The sequence below is a fragment of the Lytechinus variegatus genome, chromosome 19 (genome assembly GCF_018143015.1).
Source record: "Lytechinus variegatus isolate NC3 chromosome 19, Lvar_3.0, whole genome shotgun sequence".
In the NCBI taxonomy this organism is placed as follows: Eukaryota; Metazoa; Echinodermata; class Echinoidea; order Temnopleuroida; family Toxopneustidae; genus Lytechinus; species Lytechinus variegatus.
The window spans coordinates 13,983,064-14,003,695 of NC_054758.1; the positions used below are offsets into that span (position 1 = coordinate 13,983,064).

General features: G+C 37.2%; 1 protein-coding gene across 1 annotated transcript in view; it reads left to right on the forward strand.

The window, feature by feature from the left end:
* The first annotated feature begins 928 nt into the window (after positions 1-928).
* The window catches only part of LOC121405743 (ubiquitin carboxyl-terminal hydrolase 47-like), a 44,264-nt gene continuing 24,560 nt past the window's right edge, over positions 929-20,632 (forward strand). The window contains exons 1-8 of the mRNA XM_041596695.1: positions 929-1,102; positions 6,733-6,939; positions 15,158-15,271; positions 15,975-16,143; positions 17,021-17,117; positions 18,219-18,364; positions 19,429-19,568; positions 19,902-19,991. Of these exons, the coding sequence (XP_041452629.1) occupies positions 1,064-1,102; positions 6,733-6,939; positions 15,158-15,271; positions 15,975-16,143; positions 17,021-17,117; positions 18,219-18,364; positions 19,429-19,568; positions 19,902-19,991 (1,002 nt within the window). The 5' untranslated portion in view covers positions 929-1,063. The remainder of the gene's footprint in view (positions 1,103-6,732; positions 6,940-15,157; positions 15,272-15,974; positions 16,144-17,020; positions 17,118-18,218; positions 18,365-19,428; positions 19,569-19,901; positions 19,992-20,632) is intronic.

Here is a 20,632-nt window from a genome sequence, read left to right on the forward strand (position 1 = left end):
CAGATCAGAGCAGTTTATGCATCAATGAACTGTTTGCAGTTATTTTGAGAAATTATCAGTTCTCATCGAGATCATCAACATCATCAACCTGTTCAATGAACACGCTTCAACCCATGGATTGCTGAAATTGACTGTTAATCATCATCAACATCGTCTTCACGGACATTTCAACTCGTTGCAGTGACTCTTATTATTCATCGGACTTCAACATCAGTTTCATCATCGCCATCATTGTGAATTTTCGCCAGTCAACTGGGATTTTTATCATTTGGATTATTACTTGGATATAGCATCATCACTTCGCTCACATTATAAACATTATTTTGTAATAAAGCATTATATCACAGCATGCATATACAAAATTGCAGTATTAGAAAGCGATTTTTTTTGTTCGACAATAGGGTAAGGTACTAATAAATCAGCTGAGAATGAGTTTGAACTGCATGAGAGCATTACAATTTTCATGAAACAAATGGAGATTTTCAATTACTATATTTTGTTATAAACTACTGGAGTGCTTGTACCTGATTGGCTCAGAGTAGATTTTGTCGGGGAAAATCACTGACAAATGCTTTGTGAAAATGTTCCATATAACTCGCACTATCAGAGAATGGATATCCACCGCTATTACCCAGGCCTCATTACCCCATTTTAAGTATAGGGAGTATAATATATTCCATAGGCATATATAGGCCTACATAACGCTCAGCATTAAAAAGGAGCGGCTTGGACTGGTTGGGTTGTCTGTCTTAATCATTTACTATTCATTATTACCCAAATCATTCATTTCAAGTAATTATAATGTCAGTTCCTTTGTCTTGCACCCCATGCCACACCCCCACACCCCGCCCCCACCCCCTTTCTGATGCAAAATGACAACTCGTACATCTTCACCCCGGAAGCGGAAACGCTCGCGCAACTTCAGAGGTCAAAACTCGTCATATTTATTTCCACACACGATGAGTATCAATGTTCGGATGTTGTGAAGAAAAAGGATTCCAAATTTCACGGTTTGAAGAGATATACGACGACAAAAACTACTTTCAGAGGATCTTGTTGAAGAATGGTGCCGATAGATAGTAGCCAGCTGGTTCCATTAAACGTAAGTTGTAATTTTCCGGATTACTTCTTCCATGAAACTGAGATTAGAAAGGGAGGATCGCGAAATTTTGGTGAATCATGCATGATTTGTGTGTGTTGTTGGTTTGAGACAGAGGTGTTCATGTGTTCCTGTTGTGCAATTGACAATGGCACTGGCTGCTGAGACTGAGTGCTGACAGTGTATCCATTTAGATGATTGCAAAATGAATGTTAGTGTTTTTTTTCTGATGTGAAATTTGACATAATTCGTGAATGAACAGAAAATGTCATCCTTCTTCTGATGGGGTGACCATAGAATAGTTTGTGCAGATTAAAAATCATCATGAGTTGATTTTCAATCAAAAATTTCTCACAGCTCACACAAAATTAATCAAAATCATGAATACCAATTGGAAGGCAAGATCCTAAAGTCAAATTCGCTTGACGGGATTATAGAGTAGGTCAAGGGTTTCGCTGGTATCGCGATTTCAAAATTCCATGGTGATCGACTAGTGCGCACTGGGCTGAAAAAAGTGTCATAAAAAAGTGTTACCTCAATTTGTGCACGATCATTTTGCAAGGCTTTAGTCTAGAAAAGAAATCAAGCCGATGAAGGTGAGATAATTGTATTAGATGGAGGTTAAAATGCCATAAATTCGGTTGGTATCACATTTGACTTTCTTATGTGGTGACCTCTGCTTGCAAACTGGCGAATTCTTGATGCTTGCCAAGAAGGTCGGATTTTCTCGGAGCGGACGCAAAAGGTAACAAAATTTGCCGATGTTATGCCAATATTTTCATTAATAGAGACCTTGCCTTCAAGAAAATTACTATTGGGTAATTTTAAGTTGCTCAGGCTGATGATATCAGTTTTTCAAAATATTAATAAGATATTGCAGGTAATTAGGTAATGCGCGAATTAAGGTCACACTACAATACAGGTAGGGAGTTCGGTGAAATGCCACTTTCAGAATTTGTATCTGTCTGTGCACCCATGTGTAAACAAATCTGAAGCCATAAAAGGAGGAGGAAAAACCCTATAGAAAGCCTATACCATGAGAAACTATGAAGTTTTATGGATAAAGTGATGTATAATTCAAGGGCATGCCCTGCCGCTCATAGCAGCCAGCACATTGCACACAAAAAAGTTTTACACAGTCCATTTCATTTTGTGTAAGTTAAGAAAATCTACTTTTGCTGTAAAAAAAAAATCTGCTCATTCTCCCCTTTAAACAGAAATATCTCTGTCAATATTTGACATCATGAGTTGATTTATGTACCATTCTTTTTCTTATTTCACATTAAAAAAAAATGGGGTCATGGAAATTCTCATACATGTACATGTATCTTTTATTTTGATATTCTGTGCAACTTGAAGTTTTTTCAGTATGAAGAAGAATTGCTCTTTTGGTTAAAGCTTTATGTTTTTTTTTTTACTTTTTTTCTTTTTGGAGACCAAATTACATACAATGTACATAGCCTGCTATCACAGAGAACCTACCTTGGTGACTTGCTTTTGGTTTTCAGAGGGTTGGTCACAAATAAGCCTTTTGCAAATTACATGTACGTGCGATTCTATTGCCCGATGATTCTGATTTTTGTCGTCTCTGTAACAGGCAAACTTGTGAATGTCATTGATAATTTATCATTAATTTGTAAATGAGAATAATTTACATTTTTGCAAACAATATCACATTTTTACTGGTACATGTACTTCTTTGGGTACTTGAATACTCTGTTCTTTCTTTTTTGGTGTAGAAACGATTGGATTTTGGACAAGATATATAGTATTTTTATCTTGCCTTCCCGTTGATGCCCCAATCAGTGTTGATTATTATGCTTGCACATTTCAATAAAATTTGAAGTAGTTCCTTTGCTTGAGTACTTGTATTACTTATTTGTTGTTGCAGAGCATGATCGGTTAAGGGTTCGCATTGAGGTGAAAATTTTTTTTTAAGGTACTTTTATCAAATTTGCTTTTAAAATAATCTTTGATATCTCAGGTTTCAAAAAACTAAGTTTCATGAAGATTGATGATTCCAAAAGTACCGGAATAGTCCATTTTATTCGTGGGGGTGCTGCTACCTCTCATCACGGACGGACATTTTTACTCAAATTAAATTCACTCTAGTTTTATTGTTTTTAAAGTTACTCTAATTTGGTTTGGATGTTCTTGCACTCTGAACATTTCTCTATTATCAGACATAATATAGTAGAAAAAAAATATTGGGAACTAATTTTTTTTGGTAGGTGTTAACATTTCCATTTTGAAATTTCCGTCCGTGATGGAAAAAAAGATGAAAAGTTTTTTTATTCTTTATCAGAGTAGAAATAAAAAATAAAAAGGTTTAGAGGTATCTCTCTAAACACTGTACATTATTTTATTTGAACATGGCTAAAATCCATACATTTTATCCATATCATAAAGTCAGTCAAAAATGATCACGGACGGACATTAATTTGATCACGGACGGACAAAGTTAATTCACTCAAATTCATTTCACTCTAGTTTTATTGTTTTCAAAGTTACTCCAATTTTTTTAATGGTCTTGCACTCTGAACATTAATCTATCATCAAACATAAATTAGTAGGAAAAAAATATGGGAAGTAAACTTTCCTTGTAGATGTTAACATTTCCGTCCGTCCGTGATGAAATTAATGTCCGTCCGTGATCATTTTTATTAGGATAATGTCTATGGACTCAGCTTTTTATTCTTTATCAGAATAGAAACAGAAATAAAAGTGTGTAGAAGTATTTCACTGGACACTGTTCATCATTTTATTTGAACATAGCTAAAATCCATACATTTTATGCATTTAATAAATCAATGAAAAATGATCACGGACGGACATTAATTTCATCACGGACGGACGAGTGAAATACTTGTGGAAAGATTCATATATGCAAATGAGAAACTTTGCTGAGCAGATTATGAGTTTAATTTTAGCTTCTAATTGCAGTGAAAAATGGCTCTGAGAATTATTCAGAACTCAAATGGAATAAGCCTACAACTCTTCACAATTTTTTGTGATATCTTTGTTTGGCCGTTATTGGGGCTATATTGTTGTCAGGAAAATTGTTAAGCATTATTGGAATGCAGATAGAGTTGAAAAGCTGCATGTACATGTATATGCCAAAAAAGCGGGAAACAAAGTATGGCAAGAACAAGTCCAAAGCTGTAGATTTCATCAATTCAAGCTTGCAGAAAGTGATGGAGAAGAAGTAGAATGCAATGCATAATCTGATAAGCAGAAAAATCAATTTTTCCATGTACAAACTTATGGATTCACAATGCTTCTAACAGAACATAGGTTTGTGAAAATTACATGAATACCTTTTTTCGAAGTCCATTTTGGAGCTAATTTTAAGCAAATCGCTTATCTGGTAAACTGTGAAAATGCATAAAGCTTGCAATGTAGTGTTTAGAAGTTAAGCTTTGGATTGGAATATCAATTTCAATTTTGGATTCGGTCAGGGCCTAAATACATGAGGGCTGTTGATGTTATGGGGTGTCTCTGCTTTGATATATGCAAAAGATGGATTTAAAGAGAGCCCTGACAAGTGTTGATCCAACAAACAAGCATAAGGATCAGTGACCTGTTAATCTTTTAGATTTAGTTTTTGGACCTTAAAAAAACATCTTTGCTCTTGGAAAATTAATGCCTAAAATCATCATGATCATAAAAATACTTGTATCAACATGATCAATAATCAACTAGCTGTTGATTTTGAACCTACTTGTATTCTACACTTTAAAAAGACAATAGGGGAAGGCGGGGTAAGTTGTGACACTTTTTGCATTTTGCACGTTAGAATTGATATGACTAGTAATATTGTAGAAATAAGTACCTTACCTTTAAATTTGATTCTTGGGAAATATTTTTCACCTATATATAACTTTCTACCCCCACGCTGAATGTCATTGTGACCTTTGAAAAAAAGGATGTCAAATTGCTCAACTTGCCCCATCTGTGGGGTAAGTTGTGCCATCGTCTGGGGTAAGTTGAGCCACAAAAACTATGTAAAAAATGTATGCGGGAAGAACCAGGATGTTAATTTTTTATTTAAAGTCTTTTCACTTGCTAATTCTCTATGAATACTAACATCTTCTGAAAGTAAAAGGACTGTCATGTGAATTTGCTCCTTTCTGCCTGCATATCAATGGCTTTTTACGTTTTTTATTTTTTTTTATTATACAGTTGTACATCACCTATTCTTTACGTTCGATTTTGACAAGAAATGTGTTAAGAGCAATCGTATGTCTAGATTATACTGTGCGTCTAGCATAGAAATCAAGTTGCTACATCTTAAATCAAGTTGCAGCAACTTGATTGAAGTTGTAGCAACTTGATTGTGCAACTAATACTGTTTAATATTATTAAAATATGTACAAATCATCAAAACAATTGCATTTGTTTACCAAAAAAGTACTAAGAACTTTTTACAGAGTACTTCCATTGTATTTTAATTGTGTCCGTCCGTGATGTCCGTCCATGATGTCCGTCCGTGATGGAAAATATTTGCAATTCTCTCGGAAGTTTGATATTGGTTAAGAATTCAATATGCTGAACATAGAAGCTAACATACCCAAGTGTTAGGTGCATTAACAATAATTGGTCCATGTAAAGCTGTTTAGATAGAAACAATAAAAATGTACAAAAATTCTAAAAACCACATTTCTATCTTGTCCGTCCGTGATATGGCACATTTAGTGGATACCTGTGTTTGTAGGTAACCATGGCAACAAACTTTTTTAATCATTCAGCATACTATGTCCTACCCTTCACTATAAAACACAAAGGAACCTTGTTCATCTTATTCATAATTTGTTACAAGCCTTCAAAACTTTCAAAATCTATCAAATGTCCGTCCGTGATGAACCGATCATGCTCTGCATTTGATGTAGAAAATGGTCCTTTACTATCATCATGGCATAAACTTTGTTGAAAGACTCAAAAGTGAGGGAGCAAGGCGACCGAGCTTGTCACTGGGGCACTTCTGCGTTTTGTGAAGTGAAGTTGAAGGACTTTGTGCATAATTTTGGTGAATCTTAATTTTATGAACATTTTCAGTAAAAAAAAGCAACATGGCTTTGTGAGGCCATGTTTAGTTGTGAAGTGAAACTTGAAGATGTGAATGAATTGAAACGAAGTCTGGTACATGTAGTGCGCTACTTAATTCCCAGGGTTACTTTGCTTTATACTGTAGCGCAGCTATGAAACAACTCAAGTTCATGCATATTATTCAAATTATCATTAACCAATCAAACTGAAGAGAATGGAAATATCAAAATAGAATGCAAGAACCAAATAATGTAATTGTGTAAAGAGCACTGGCCAGCGTACAGGTGGGAGGGCTAGGGGCCCACTGATTCCCCCCTCCCAAAAAAAAGAATTCATCAAAAAAGTAGAATCCTTGAACCTTGAAGAAATAATCCTTTTTACAGCTCATACTGCACGATTCTAACTGAAAGAATACACGCGACTACTGCGAAATTGACATAAATCTCAAATACATAGACAGATATTAATTTGAAAAATATTGAATTTCAGGCATTTCATGTACATGTAACCAGCACTGCAGCCCCTGTGTAATTTTCCCCTGGTACTTTAATATCAATGTACTTCTCTCGTTATTTCCCCTTTTCCAGGATACCTGTACCGCTGATCTTCCCAAGATCCTTTGCATCATTTATGACATCACCAACCCGCAATGGCAGACGTGCAAGTTCACCGTCACGCTGCCGACGTCGACGACCGCCGCGGAACTCTGCGAGGAGGTGGCCCGTCAGGCCAACTACGAACCAGACACGTTTGAGCTGTACTGGCAGAGAGGAGGAAAAGATGGCAATGATGATGTAAGGATAAATTGATATGAATGTAGATATCTAAAGCCTCCGTTCCATCATTACGATGTTGCTATGATTTGACAAACCTTCAGATCGGGTAGGATCGGGGAAAAATGAGTCACTTTACTGGGAGTCAGCGAAAAATAATTTGCAGTTCTGTTAATATAAATTGTCTGAAGGATTGGGGGATCAGTTCCATCCAAGTGCTTCTGTTACTATGCTAGGAAAGACCTGATTATGCTCATCCCACGACTGCACGCCGTGTCGTCTTCGCTTTCGGTGCTTCCCCCACGATTCAAAATTGATTTTTTTTTTTGATCTGGAAGATCAGCATGAAATTTTGGACATGTTCAAAAATATTTTTCCGATCTCGCCGATCTGAATATTGGGCCCGCTGTAATTACTCCGTCGTCACAACATTATTATGCTGCTCCCGATTTCAACCGATTCTTTTCCCACTTTTCGTCGATCTAATCATTGGGATGGATCAGGTTTTCAGATCTTGATAGTGGAACGGGTAAATTTATCGTTAAGTAAATTTAAAGTTAAACTAGCACAATTTTTTCTAAAAATGCCATCAAGATTGGATGATTAAGTTCAAGAAATTGCATTTTTTCTATCAAGTGTGAGCCAGTGATGCCATATCTCCACCTTTCTTTTTTTTTCCTCATCCTGCCTTTATGTTCATGGTGCAGAAAATTGGAATAATTCTAATAAAAGCAAATACAAAAGAAAAAGTGGGGGTGTCGTCTACTGTCTAGACTGTTTACAGTACATCATTAGCTCACACACTGGATAATCATAATACCATGCGTACAATTGTTTTGTGGTAATTCATGTATAAATGCAAAACTACAAAATTCCACAGTACTTTTATGTACATGTATGTGTTTTGCTTACATGTATGGATGTTAGGCTGGAGTGGCCCTTAAAAATGGTTTCAATCTGCCATTGGAATTTACATGCATACATGTTTGTATGTTGGTAATCTACTAATTTTTTTTTTTACAAAGTTTTGATCAGAGCACAAATGCCACAAAATATGTATAGTACATGTACAGTACATTATATACCACTTTTCATTCATGTGAGTCCCACTTGTAAAAATTGAGGAATGTGCGAAATGTACATTTTTTGTGTTACAGAATCAAGTACATACATGTAAATTTCAGTATACATGTAGTACTGAGACCTTTTTTATACATTTCTGTATTTTGCGATTTGCGTAATCATCACATCAACCTTACATGTAAAAAGACACTTACGATGAAATGAGCATTTTCCCTGTTCCACGAGGAAATTGGCTGTGTAATATAGGCCTATTATTTTTCATGTACATGTACATACACTATTTTTACTAATGTACAGAAATTGTTAATTCCTTGGCAATCAACCTAATTGAGACCTTGAGTGTTTTTCTTTTTTGATGATTACAATTTTCAAGCCATGTGTTTAATAATCCGAACGTCAGTACTTGTCTATATGCATTGTTTACAAAACATTAGAGAGGCTTTCCTGCAGAAATAGTTTTTGGCAGGAATTGTAGTTTGTAGAGCAACATTTATGATGAAATTGAACTTTGGCTCTTCCAATCTCTCTGTTGATTTTGCAACACATTATTTTCTAAATCACCATTAAATCAGGCAGGAAACACTAATAGGCATAGAGCCTATGATAACCTGAAGAGGAATACTCAAGGAGACAGGCCACAATAGGTGGTTTCAGACCGCCTCGAAGTTTGTCAGTTCCAGGTATTCTGTGATCAGGAATTTACCCCGATCAGAAAATACCAGGTATTTTGGTAATGTGAAAGCTAACTACGCGTTATTTCCCCGAAAGAAAATACCCGCTAAATAGTACATGTACATAGGTACTTGGCGAAATTATGAGAACTTTCGCGGGGATTTTTCCAAGGTCGCAGGTATTTTGGCGATGTGAAAGCAAATTACGGGAACTTTTAGCCCAGCGTGTTGTTGGGCGTGGCGGCGTGGGTGGCTGCTGGGCTAGTCATTTTGAATCTCGCGCCTTGCCTGCTTAGCAGACCATACTATGCGCATGCTCGTAACTTCAGAAACTTATCCCGAAGGGTATGTTTCGGGGCGGTGTGAATGCGGGAATAATTAATGGGTATTTTTTAGCCGAAAACAGTTCCCGTAATTTAACGGGGATTCTTGTGATCGAGGCGGTGTGAAACCACCTATACATGAATTTCAATATTTGAATGACAAGGTCACTCACTGTAGGTAGTACATGTATAGGGCACATTAGCACAAATGAGGAAAATGGAAAAAGCTACTAGTATAAAAAGGCAAGATAATCTCCCATTGATTAGCGAACAAAAATGGATTGAATTCCAGGTGTGGAGTATAATAATTTATGAAAGTAACTGTATTAATAGGGAAAGGTTGTTTATGACAAACCCACACAGAATTCATGTTGTACATTACCATAATATTTCATACAGCATTCATAAGTATTTTGCTTTTTATATAGCACTAGTTCAGAATGATATCTCTGAGCAATTTACCAATGGCAAATTGCCAATTTATCTACTGCCAACTCATCCATTTACCACATGGTCTACCTTCATAGTCTACATGTAATGCCATTCGGTCCATCAACATTTAGTCTAACGACCATTTAGTCCAATAACCATTTGGTCCAATATTCACTTTGCCTACATGTATGTAATCACCATTTCTACCATTTCGTCTAATAACCAGTCAACTGGTCAAATACCCATTTTCTTTTCCTTCATTTTGCACAATTAACTCTTTAGTTTGATTAGACCAAATGATCTGGACTAAATGGCTATTGGACCAAATGGTTATTAGACGGAATGGCATTTAGAATAAAGGTAGTAGACCATGGTAAGTGGACGGAATGATATTTAGACCAAATAATAGTACATGTACATGTAGACAAGTTGGCAATTGGACAATTGGCATAAAAGACAAATTGGAAATTTGTTTTGTGGGAAATGGGGTTGTGTGGTCCAGTGGTTAGAGCATTGGACTCATAATCGCAAGGTTGTGAGTTCGAATCCCAACTCTGCCATTGTCTCCACTTTGATAAAAAGGTTGAGAGTGATATCTGTCGTCTATTATGTCACCCACTATGACTGATTAACCTACATCTACAGGTAGACGTAAAATGTTTCCAAGGTAATTGGTTATACCAGCTTGGCGTTTACCAGCAAAATGCTGTCCTGCCGAGTTCCTACGGGAGTTACCACAAACAGAAACAGAAATAGAACATGTAACCTTTTAATACTAATTACCCCGTCACCTGTACATGTATGTACATGTACTTGTTGAAAGCTCCTTGATACAACTTATTGTCACATTCAGATCGTACCTCGCAGCAATTTTGTATTCAAAATTTTACACTGTTCATATGACATGCAGGAATTGATGTGCAATTATTCTTTTATGATCAATTACCATTATTAAAAGGTCTATGATCCTCTTTTTTAACATATATCGCATTTGCTCATTTTCTGAATATACATGTACGTGAACAGAGATCTTTTTATTTGAAGTTCAAATAAGCTGAAAGAATATGTGATTGCAAGCTATTATATTGGAGAAAAGGCCGAAGTCAGTTTCAAATCCTAGCCAATCATACGATTACTATGACGTCTATTGATGTCATTATGACTACATGTAGATCTATTGAACTCACTTTTAATCTATGAATATGCATGTACATGTAGTATACTTGTGTAGTTCCAAATTTGAACATCTATGGTACATCATAGGTCCATGGGTACATGGATATAGTTTAGTTTACTCCAACGATGTTGTAGGACTAACCCTGTTCATTGATCAAAGTAGAATATCTATTGCTGCTGCTCTCCTTCAGACAAAATTAGCATGCTACTTATGAATAGCAGGGAGGGGTGGCAGGGGTATTGTAGACAGCAAAAAATTCCATGTATCAATATTAGTATAAATTTCTACGACGTGTTATTCCAAAATCGGGTCACCAACCGATCGTAAGGTGTGAGATGGCCCTCTACATGTACATGTTTATCAATGCAACCAATCATAAAATCAACGTTATTAAAATCAACAGTTCAGCTACATGTATGTGTACATTCTAGGCTGGGCCCTGCATATCTTTATCATTTGATCTCTATTGGTACTCGCAGGTTGATCCAAGCCAGTAAAGCAGGAAGTCAATAATAGAGGATTAGGGGAAAAAAAATCTTTCCTTAGTTGTTATTTTTCCATCATACATGTACATGTAAGCACCAGCATATTTCCATGTACATGTATGTACATTGTACAGTGTATGTATTTAAATTTTTGACATCATACATGTACATGTACATGCAGAGTACATGAATCATGTTGCTGTTGTCAAATGGTCAATTCCATTGTGACTTATGGGACATTTGATACTTTTTTCCACATAACTGAGGTGCATATCTGAAATAGTAGCTGCACAAACATGGATTTACTTTATTAAACTGTAAGAAGAATACTGAAACTTACTATATACAAAAATGTATGCTTTCAGCTTGGTTGCATAGGGTGCTAGATCTTCAGAAATGTCATTGTGACTTATGGGACATCGCTGGACCACACAAATTGAGCTCTTTTGTTCAAAGTGCCATATCTATCTCAGTTTTATGACAATGTTTTTAGATTTGGGCTTGGAGATTAACCAGTGATAGGGCTCACTAACAGTACTTAAATTGGACTTTATTCATTTCATTTGTTTCAGTAGTTGTGTACAATCGTGTGTGACTTATGGGACAAGTGAATGTGACTGATGGGACCCTATCTCATTTCATGGAATTAACATTTCCTCTCGATGACTTTTTAAGTCAAACTTAATTTCAGCATGAATAAATATTCCCTAATAAGATGACACCTTTAATAATTCATGCCATTGTGTCAGAAATAAATTCAACAAAGGACAGAAACATGTTTTCATGCACTTCATTTATATAAAGGGAACATTAACAAAAAAAATGCTTCCTAACTTGTCATCAAGTTTTAAAAACTGTAATCAAATAAGTACAAAATAATCAATAAACAATTACAATCATAAATATTTAGCAAAGAGATGAAAAATGAACAATTAGAAAGAATGTAAACACTTTCCATTGTGACTGATGGGACATAATGATAGGACATATTTGTTACAGATGGGACAAATAAATGTTGCTATTCTCTATCTGTCTCGTACAGTATGGTAAGAAAATGACCTTTACAGTGTATACATGTAAGAAAATTAAGACATTAATGCTGCCATGAAGTATATCAATATTCATATTCTCTTTTGTGTCAAATGCTCATATTTTCATTAGTTGTTGATGTTTATGGCAAATTTTTGACAAAAAATTAAAAATATTTAAATTTTGGCATAAATTCTTTTAAAAAAATTTATTAACTGGACTGTCTAGAAAACGGTTGCAATCGATTTCTACTATCTAAACTGCATGTACATGTATACTTGTATAGTAAAAAGTGTATTCATTTACATGGAAGATTTACCATTGTCTGTGCAAAAAATATGAAAATAATTTATTTTCATGAAAAATCCAAGATGTCCACCAAAAATTGCCAATTTGGAACCCCATGGGACATGATTTGACAAAGGGAACATCAAGATTCATTAATTATACACTTCAGGCAATACAAAAAATGTTGTTTAAAAAATATATCATGGGGGTGCACCCTATCACAACTTCTTTTTTTGCCAGCTGCTTGGGTTGATATGTCATCTCTTTCATAGAAATTCTGAATGTCTGTATAAAGGACATCATCATTTATAGAGTACCAAAGTGATGATGTCAGTTGTCATGGTGTAATGGCAGCCTGATTCTAAACAAAATAACCTGGGGCCATTTTATAAAGCTGTTGTAAGTTAGGAGCAACTTTAAGAATGACTAGTGATCCTTTCTTATATGCTAAAACATTGCCAATTTATGATGACATTTACCACAAGGATCATCGGTCGTTCTTAAAGTCGCTCTTAAGTTACGAAAAGCTTTATGAACCAGTGCCCTTTTACGACTATCAGAATGATGGTAACAACCAGGGACAACACGCATCACCATTTTTGCAAATACAAATGTGTAAGACGATCATGCAGCTGTGACTAGGTTTAGAACCGGCCGAATCGATGTTCATGACATTGTGACATCACCCTTCGGTCCTCTTTAAATGCGCATGTTCCTTTCTATTGGCAGGCGGCAGGAATGATTCTGAGAAAACTTGATTGCAAGCTTCTGAACAATTTGTTGGCATTTACAGGGGCTTTAATAACTCTGCTCATGGTAGCCTTAAATGCATCTGAGGACTGGTGCTCTTATTTTGACAGGATCCAGAGGGTCGCTCAACTACAAAATTTGTGACTGATGGGACATTGACATAGGTTTTAGTAGTTTCCATGGAACTACATGTATATACCAAGTTCACATCGTATGTAAAACAGTGGATGCATACTCCAAGTGGACAAGAAAACCAAGAGAATGATCTGGACCTATAAAAATGAATAAAAGCTAGGGTGAAACAAACCCAATTTACCTGCACTCAGCTTTGCATTTTAGTGATCATATTCAGTTTTCTCCTTCTTTCTGGACTGGGCACACAATGCAAACTTTTTTTGTTGTTCAATGCACTGCCTATGATATTCAGACTGTTTTTTCTGACAGTCAGCATACTGTTCTCCAGCTTTTAAGCATTCTGTCTCTCTCCTTGCTATCATGGACAGCTTTAAGGTGGCATGGTTTACAAACTGTATATGTGACTTATGGGACATGTGACTTATGGGACTTAAATGTATGTCCCCCCAGTATAGCTATTCCAAGTCCAATACAGATGCAGCTTGATTTGTTGAAGCAAGCATGTACTATGGTAGATAAAAAAGTCCAATACTTGTCTCCAGGAGTCTATAGCAGCATATGAGGGAAACTTAATGCTCAAAACTGTGACTTATGGGACATCAAACATACACACCTTGAAATGTATTTTGTGCCTCACAGTTTCACTGCAGCATGTAAAACAATACAGCTAATGCTAAATTATTGCTTGGAGGTCACATGGACAGTGGAATTTTTCATCAGCACCCTTTGCTTGCCAGGAGCCAGGGATGGGTGAAAGTTGTACACTTTCTATGAAATCTTAGTACCACAATGCAACAGAGTGTACATTGTGTATTTTATGAATGAATGAGGGTATAGTAAATATAAGTGTGTTTTTTTAAACCTTAAACTGTATACTTATAAACAGTATAAACAAAATTGCTCAGAAAAGAAATTTTTGAAAATGGAAAAATGCAACATTTGGCTGGAATTGACCAAATACATGTATATGTTTACATGTACATGTACAGTGTGCACTGTTACATGAATTGGTTACACAAATGGGAAGGACTTTTTTCTTTTGGGGGGGGGGCGGCTAGGGAGGGGAAGAGCAGAAGATACAAATATTTTTTTCTTGAGAACATGTTTTTTCAAATTATTTAGTCTTTTATTTTGAAAGAAATATTCTTTATTTTCTGAAAAGAAATGTTTACAGAAAAATAATCATTGGACGTTTGATAGCTTTGCAAACAATTCACATTGTGCGAATAGATTTTTCTGCCACCCCCCCTAATGATCTCTGAGGTGCATGCTGGTTTTTAAAATTTTAATGTTAATACATTTTGTTTTCCTCGGTGTCATCTGATGTTCACGATACATGATACAAAATGGATTGTTCTTGGAGTGACGACATACTATTCACGTACATGTAGGCCATAAGCTAGTCTGCAGGCACAGACCCTGATTGAAACTTTGATCAACACGTGGGTCTCCACGCAAAGACTAGCACATTCATGTACAAAACTTGCCGTTCAATGCAGAGAAAGAGGGCCTTCAGTACACAAGGCATCATAGGCTTCACATTCAGACAGCAGACCAGCCATAGGCTGTTACCCCCCCCCCCCCCCCCCGGGATGTACATGTAGCCCACACTTTGTGTTCAGGCTGCTGTAGTGAGGGGAGAATGTTTAGTCAGCTTTAGTGATGTTTCTAATTTTACGTGTGAACATGTAGTACAAGTTGTGATATGATTGTTAGGGCAATTGTAAAGCTGGTGTTCTTCCTTTTAAATACAGGTAACATGGAAATTAATTGAAAATGCATAATTGCTTTCACCTTTCCTTCAACAGGAATTTCCCTTTTGCAATTAATATCAATTATTTTTCTTGTAATTTTACTTCACTTTAGGTTCTCATGAGCGACAAGGGTCAAAGTTCACTGGGCGAGCTCGGCCTGCTTACAACGGGAAGGAATCTATTCAACTTGCAAGACAAAGATGGCACCCAGCCAGTCCCTATACAGGTCTCTTTCATTATTCATCTTTAAACCCACCATTACAAAACAAAGTTACTTGGGGATTTGTTACAAAAGAGACCACATTTTGTGGTCAGCATCTGGGTTATAACTTTTGTTGTAAAAAACAGCCCTGAACAGTGATAAACAAAAATCGTATTAGCATGTGGCATCACCAATAGAGGGAGCTATATTTTTTTTCTTTTTTTTAGCCCTCAATAGATAGAAAATTGATGGTAATCTTGCATCACTAAAGAGGGTTGATATGCCTCCGCCCACCGTACATATAGGTCGTGCGGGAAGCATTCAGAGATGCATTATTTCAGGCTTTTGCCTGATTTCAGTTCCTGACGACTTCCCATCTCAGGGTTATTCATAACACATTAAGGGTTTGTTGGCAAAATTGACATGCATCCCTGATTGTGTTTCCTGGTTGTCCAATCGTCTTTGTTCTTGAGATAACTCGGGAACTATTCGGATCATGTTTACATATGGGAGTGACAATGATAAAGCTTTCACCAATAAATGAATTTAGAGAACTTTTAGTTGAATCTTTCTACAAAGTTTATAGCATCTTGAACCCACCTCTGCTACAGAACAGTACCTTCAGTTTTATAATTTACTTTAGGAACGATTTTGAGGCCACTCTATCAAATACCGAATCTCAAGTCTCAAGCATTGATACTAATCGTATTTTTTTTTTCTACATCAGGCTGGGGCAAGCGGAACCACGACATCTCCTAGCGACATCGATGCCTTGAACCTAGCGACAGATGATACAAGTCCGATCATCACAGCGACTTCCGATACGAGCTCGCTCTCATCGGATTACTCCTCGTACGTCCCGTACTCCTCTGCGGTCATTGGACGATCCGAAACTGGTAAGGGTCCTGTGTAATGGTGCTATCAGTAACGACTAGATGGCTCGTTTGTTATCAGCCAATCAGATGCTACAATTTCAATAGCTTTTAACAGTTATCGTAATTATATGCCTTTGCACTCTAGGTGTCATTGTCAGAGGCTTTACATTTCCTAGTATTTGCCTGCCCCCCACCCCTTCAGTCATGTACTTGTAGGAGACATAATTTTATGGCATTACATGTAGATGATCTCATTGGGTTTTTTTGGGGTTGCAAGGTCAAAGTTCACACAATCGATGAATTTGAAAAATGGCTGGTTTAGGGGTACGAATGTCCGTTCGTGGAGGTCGGAACGTGTATACCATGTATGAATGTGCTTTTCACAATATTTTTCATACATGCAATTAACATTTTTGGCCTGGAATTTTGTGTTTTGTGTAAAATTACGTGAGTTCTGTGTACCTATCGAAATCTTTGGAATTTTATATTCTCTATAGTGGAAAACGGGGGACTTGAAATCTAACTCTTAATTTTATCTGTTTTTAGGTTTTTGGCCTGGAATATTTTTTTTAATGAAATTCTGTGAATCCTGTGTTCTTATGAAAGCCGTGAAATTTTTTAATATTCTCTATAATGAAAAACTGGAGAATTTAATCTATCCTATCATCTACATTGTTGTTGTTGTCATCTGTCTCCTCATTTGCATATTGACCAGGATGTGCATACAACTATTTTGTAAAAGCAAAAGCTTGAAATGTCCTAACTTTCTTATTAATATTTTTCACCCGATTTTTATGAAGTTTTCAGTGTTATGCTCGTTGGATTTCTCTTTTTATTCAAATCAAGTATTTGTTGGGGTGGACTTGTCCTTAAATCTATCCTATCATCTCTCTTGTAGGTTTTGTTGGTCTTGTCAACCAGGCTATGACATGCTATCTCAACAGTCTGATGCAGACGCTCTACATGACCCCGGAGTTCCGGAACGCCGTCTACAAGTAAGTACCTTGGCAAGATCATTGTGAAACCTTTTTATAAAGACCACCCTTGGCAGACAAGGGGCATGTCGTTGTCTAGTGGTTCTGGCCCTTGCCTTTCAAACTTAGGGTCATGGGTTCGAATCCTAGCCATGGAGTGTTTTCCTTCAGCAAGAAATTAATCCACACTGTGCTGCACTCCACCCAGGTGAGGTGAATGGGTACCCGGCAGGATAATTCCTTGAACGCTTGAGCGCCTAAGCAGCCCAGCTAAAGCAGGGGTAATAATAGCAGGGCCTGCGGGGAGAACAGTTTTCAGAACTGAATTGGCTACCCTGGGTAAATATACCACTATTATTATTATAATATGAGCAGGTACATGTAGTCTTTATGTACAGGTTTCTTTAAGACAAGTTTCAATGGGGAAATCTTTTCTAGGGAAACAGACCTTGTGGTCTTAATAGTTGGGTGATCGATAAAGCAAGTTAGACTGTTTTAGAGGGAGCTTTCAAAGACTGTAGACTTGTTAGAGGTGAGTCTGACATACATGTAGCAAGAGATGCGTTTTAATTTTTTTAAAGATAGGAATGCTCCTTGCGGGTGTCATGGTCTAATGGTTTTGATTCTCATCTTTCAATTAGAGGGTCAGGGTTCAAATCCCAGCCAAGGTTTGTTTTCCTTCAGTCAGAAATTTCCCACATTGTGCTACACTCACCTTAATTGATGTGAATTAGTACCTAACAGGATTAATCATCATTATTATAACACTGCACACAAGGTCCAGAGGACTGTATGACAGTGATCACTCTCATTAACTTTGTAAGAGGTTTGTCTGACTTAGCAAGAGATGCATTCCACACGGGCATGGTGGCTCAGTGGTAGAGCGTCCGCCTCATGAACGGGAGGTCGTGGGTTTGTTTCCCGGCCAAGTCATACCAAAGACTTTATAAAATGGGACGTTCTGCCTTCTTGCTTGTTGCTCAGCATTTAGACTGGAGAAGGGTAATAATAACATTTTATGTTATGCAGGGCCTGCTGGAAGAGCAGTCTTGAGATTAAAGTGGCTACCCTGGGTAAATAAAACATTATTATTGTTATTATTATTGTGTTTATTTGTTTAAGATGGGAGTACACCGACACACAAGAGGAGCCGTCTAAGAGCATCCCGTATCAGCTCCAGCGCCTCTTCATCCAGCTTCAGACGAGCAAGAAAAGGTCGATAGAGACGACAGATGTCACACGCAGCTTTGGGTGGGACAGCAGTGAAGGTATGGTACCATACCTGTCAAGTGTTCCTATTTTATAGCAATGTTCTGATTTTGGACTTTGGAGAAAAGGACATTTTAAACTGTGTGAATTCCTATTTCTGTGAAATATGAGAACATTCTGAAGAAGAAGCTCTATGGATGAAATATTGATATAAGAGCAAATAGAAATCAGCCTTTTAAGTCCTCAACTACTCAAATCTGGGGCCCGTTGCAGAAAGAGTTGCAATCGATCGCAACTCTAAAAATCATGCGCAACTTGATTTTCAACCAATCAACAGCGCGCATTTGGGACTTGCGTTTGATTTTTTGACTTGCGTTTAAACGCAACTCTTTCTGCAACAGGCCCCTGGCCAGGTTCCTAACACCTTTATGCAACATTCTTAGGAATCTATTCTTGTATTATAGGCCAACTTGAATGATAACACGCTAAGACCCCTGTTACACCAGATTTCCTACCTGAGACCAGTCTCGGGGTGCCCAGAGACTGGTTTCCAAAAAGTTGACCTAAATTTTTGACCCCCTATTTCACCGGTATCGTAACGAGTCTCGGAGTGCCCCAAGACAGCTTTCTTTGCGTTTACACCGACTTACCAAAGCTATCCGAGATAGGTTCGGCAGGGCGCGAAGCGCACACTGTGTTTGTTGTTTGGATAATTGTCCCATGTGTAGTGCATCAAGCGAACCTGTCCCGTACCAGTCTCTGGTAGGTTTGCGTTTACAATGTACACTGAATCCAAAGCAGTCTCAGGGCGCCCCGAGACCGGTCTCGGAACACATCGCGAGGTGGTCGGAGATAGGTTTGCTCAAAAGGGGTCTTGGGTAGGTTTGTGCATTTACACCGGATTAGAAACCTGCCCGAGAATGGTCCCGGACAGGTTCGCTTGATGCGCTATACGTAGAACGAGACTACTTAGGAAATCTGGTGTAACAGGGTTTAATTCACTACTCATTACATTCACACTGCAATAATTAGATTCCAAAGTTGTAAAATGAGTACTTTTTCCTCACAAAAGATTTTAATTTCTCTCTATCTTTGTTTTTTTTTTAAAACTTATTTTTGATAGCTTGGCAACAGCATGATGTGCAGGAGCTGTGTAGGGTCATGTTTGATGCTCTGGAAAAGAAATGGAAGAACACGGATCAGAGTGATCTAATAAACCAGCTATACCAGGGTCAGATGAAAGACTATGTCAAGTGTTTAAAGGTAAAATGTGAACAGGTGCCTCTGTAGATATATTGCCCTATTCACATTGTGAATATAAACTGATGTCTTTGTACTACCAAATGATGGTTTGTATTCAAAGTGTGTAAATGTAAGTTTTAATCAAGGATCTTATGAATATCAGAATAAAATAATGCCATTCGCCCTCCAACCGGTAAAGTTATCCTTTAATCAGTCCTAATCTGTTTGCACACATGGCAATTATGAAAGTGCACGAACTGTTTGTTTTATAATACTCAGTAAAGATTATTTTATTCCCCTTTCACATTATAAGCTTAATCATAACATAATCAGTACCATTCTCTTTCTAAACAGTGCGGGTATGAAAGTGCAAGAACCGATGCATTCCTGGACATCCCGCTGGTGATCAGACCGTTTGGTGCAAACAAGGTCTACAGCAGTGTTGTGAGTACCCATTTGTTTTCTATTACACCTGTTGGCGATATACAACTGCAGTTACTACTAGAGCAGGGGCCTGGTAGGTGTTTCATAAAGCTGTTCGTAAGTTAAGAGCGACTTTAAGAACGACTGGTGATCCCATCTTGTGGTAAATGGCAAATACATTGGCGATGGTTTAGCGCGTAAGAAAGGATCACCAGTCGTTCTTAAAGTCGCTCTTAACTTACGAACACCTTTATGAAACGGGCCCCAGGAGGGGTCAGCATAGCTGAAGAAGAAGACAATTTTCATGATTATGACATGATTTCCCATATTACACAATGCAATGAATGGGGCGTCTGCCGTGTCCTAAGTGGTGGGTGTGGCCGTAGGGGCCCTTAAAGAGGGCCAAAACTTGAGCTAGCTCAGCTAGAAAGGTAACCACCTGAAACCAACAGAGTAATGAGCAAATAAGATCAGAAAATTACTGAAAAATCCCATTTTCCCACATGTTCCCACATGTCGTTTCCTGTGTTAGCTACACCAGGAAAAGCTTGTAATAAAATAGAAATCATTTCAAGCAATCCTGAATTATTTCAATTCAATTTTTCTGTACTTATCTGTAATATGATAATCACTTTAGGATTGCTTCCAACCATTTCCATATA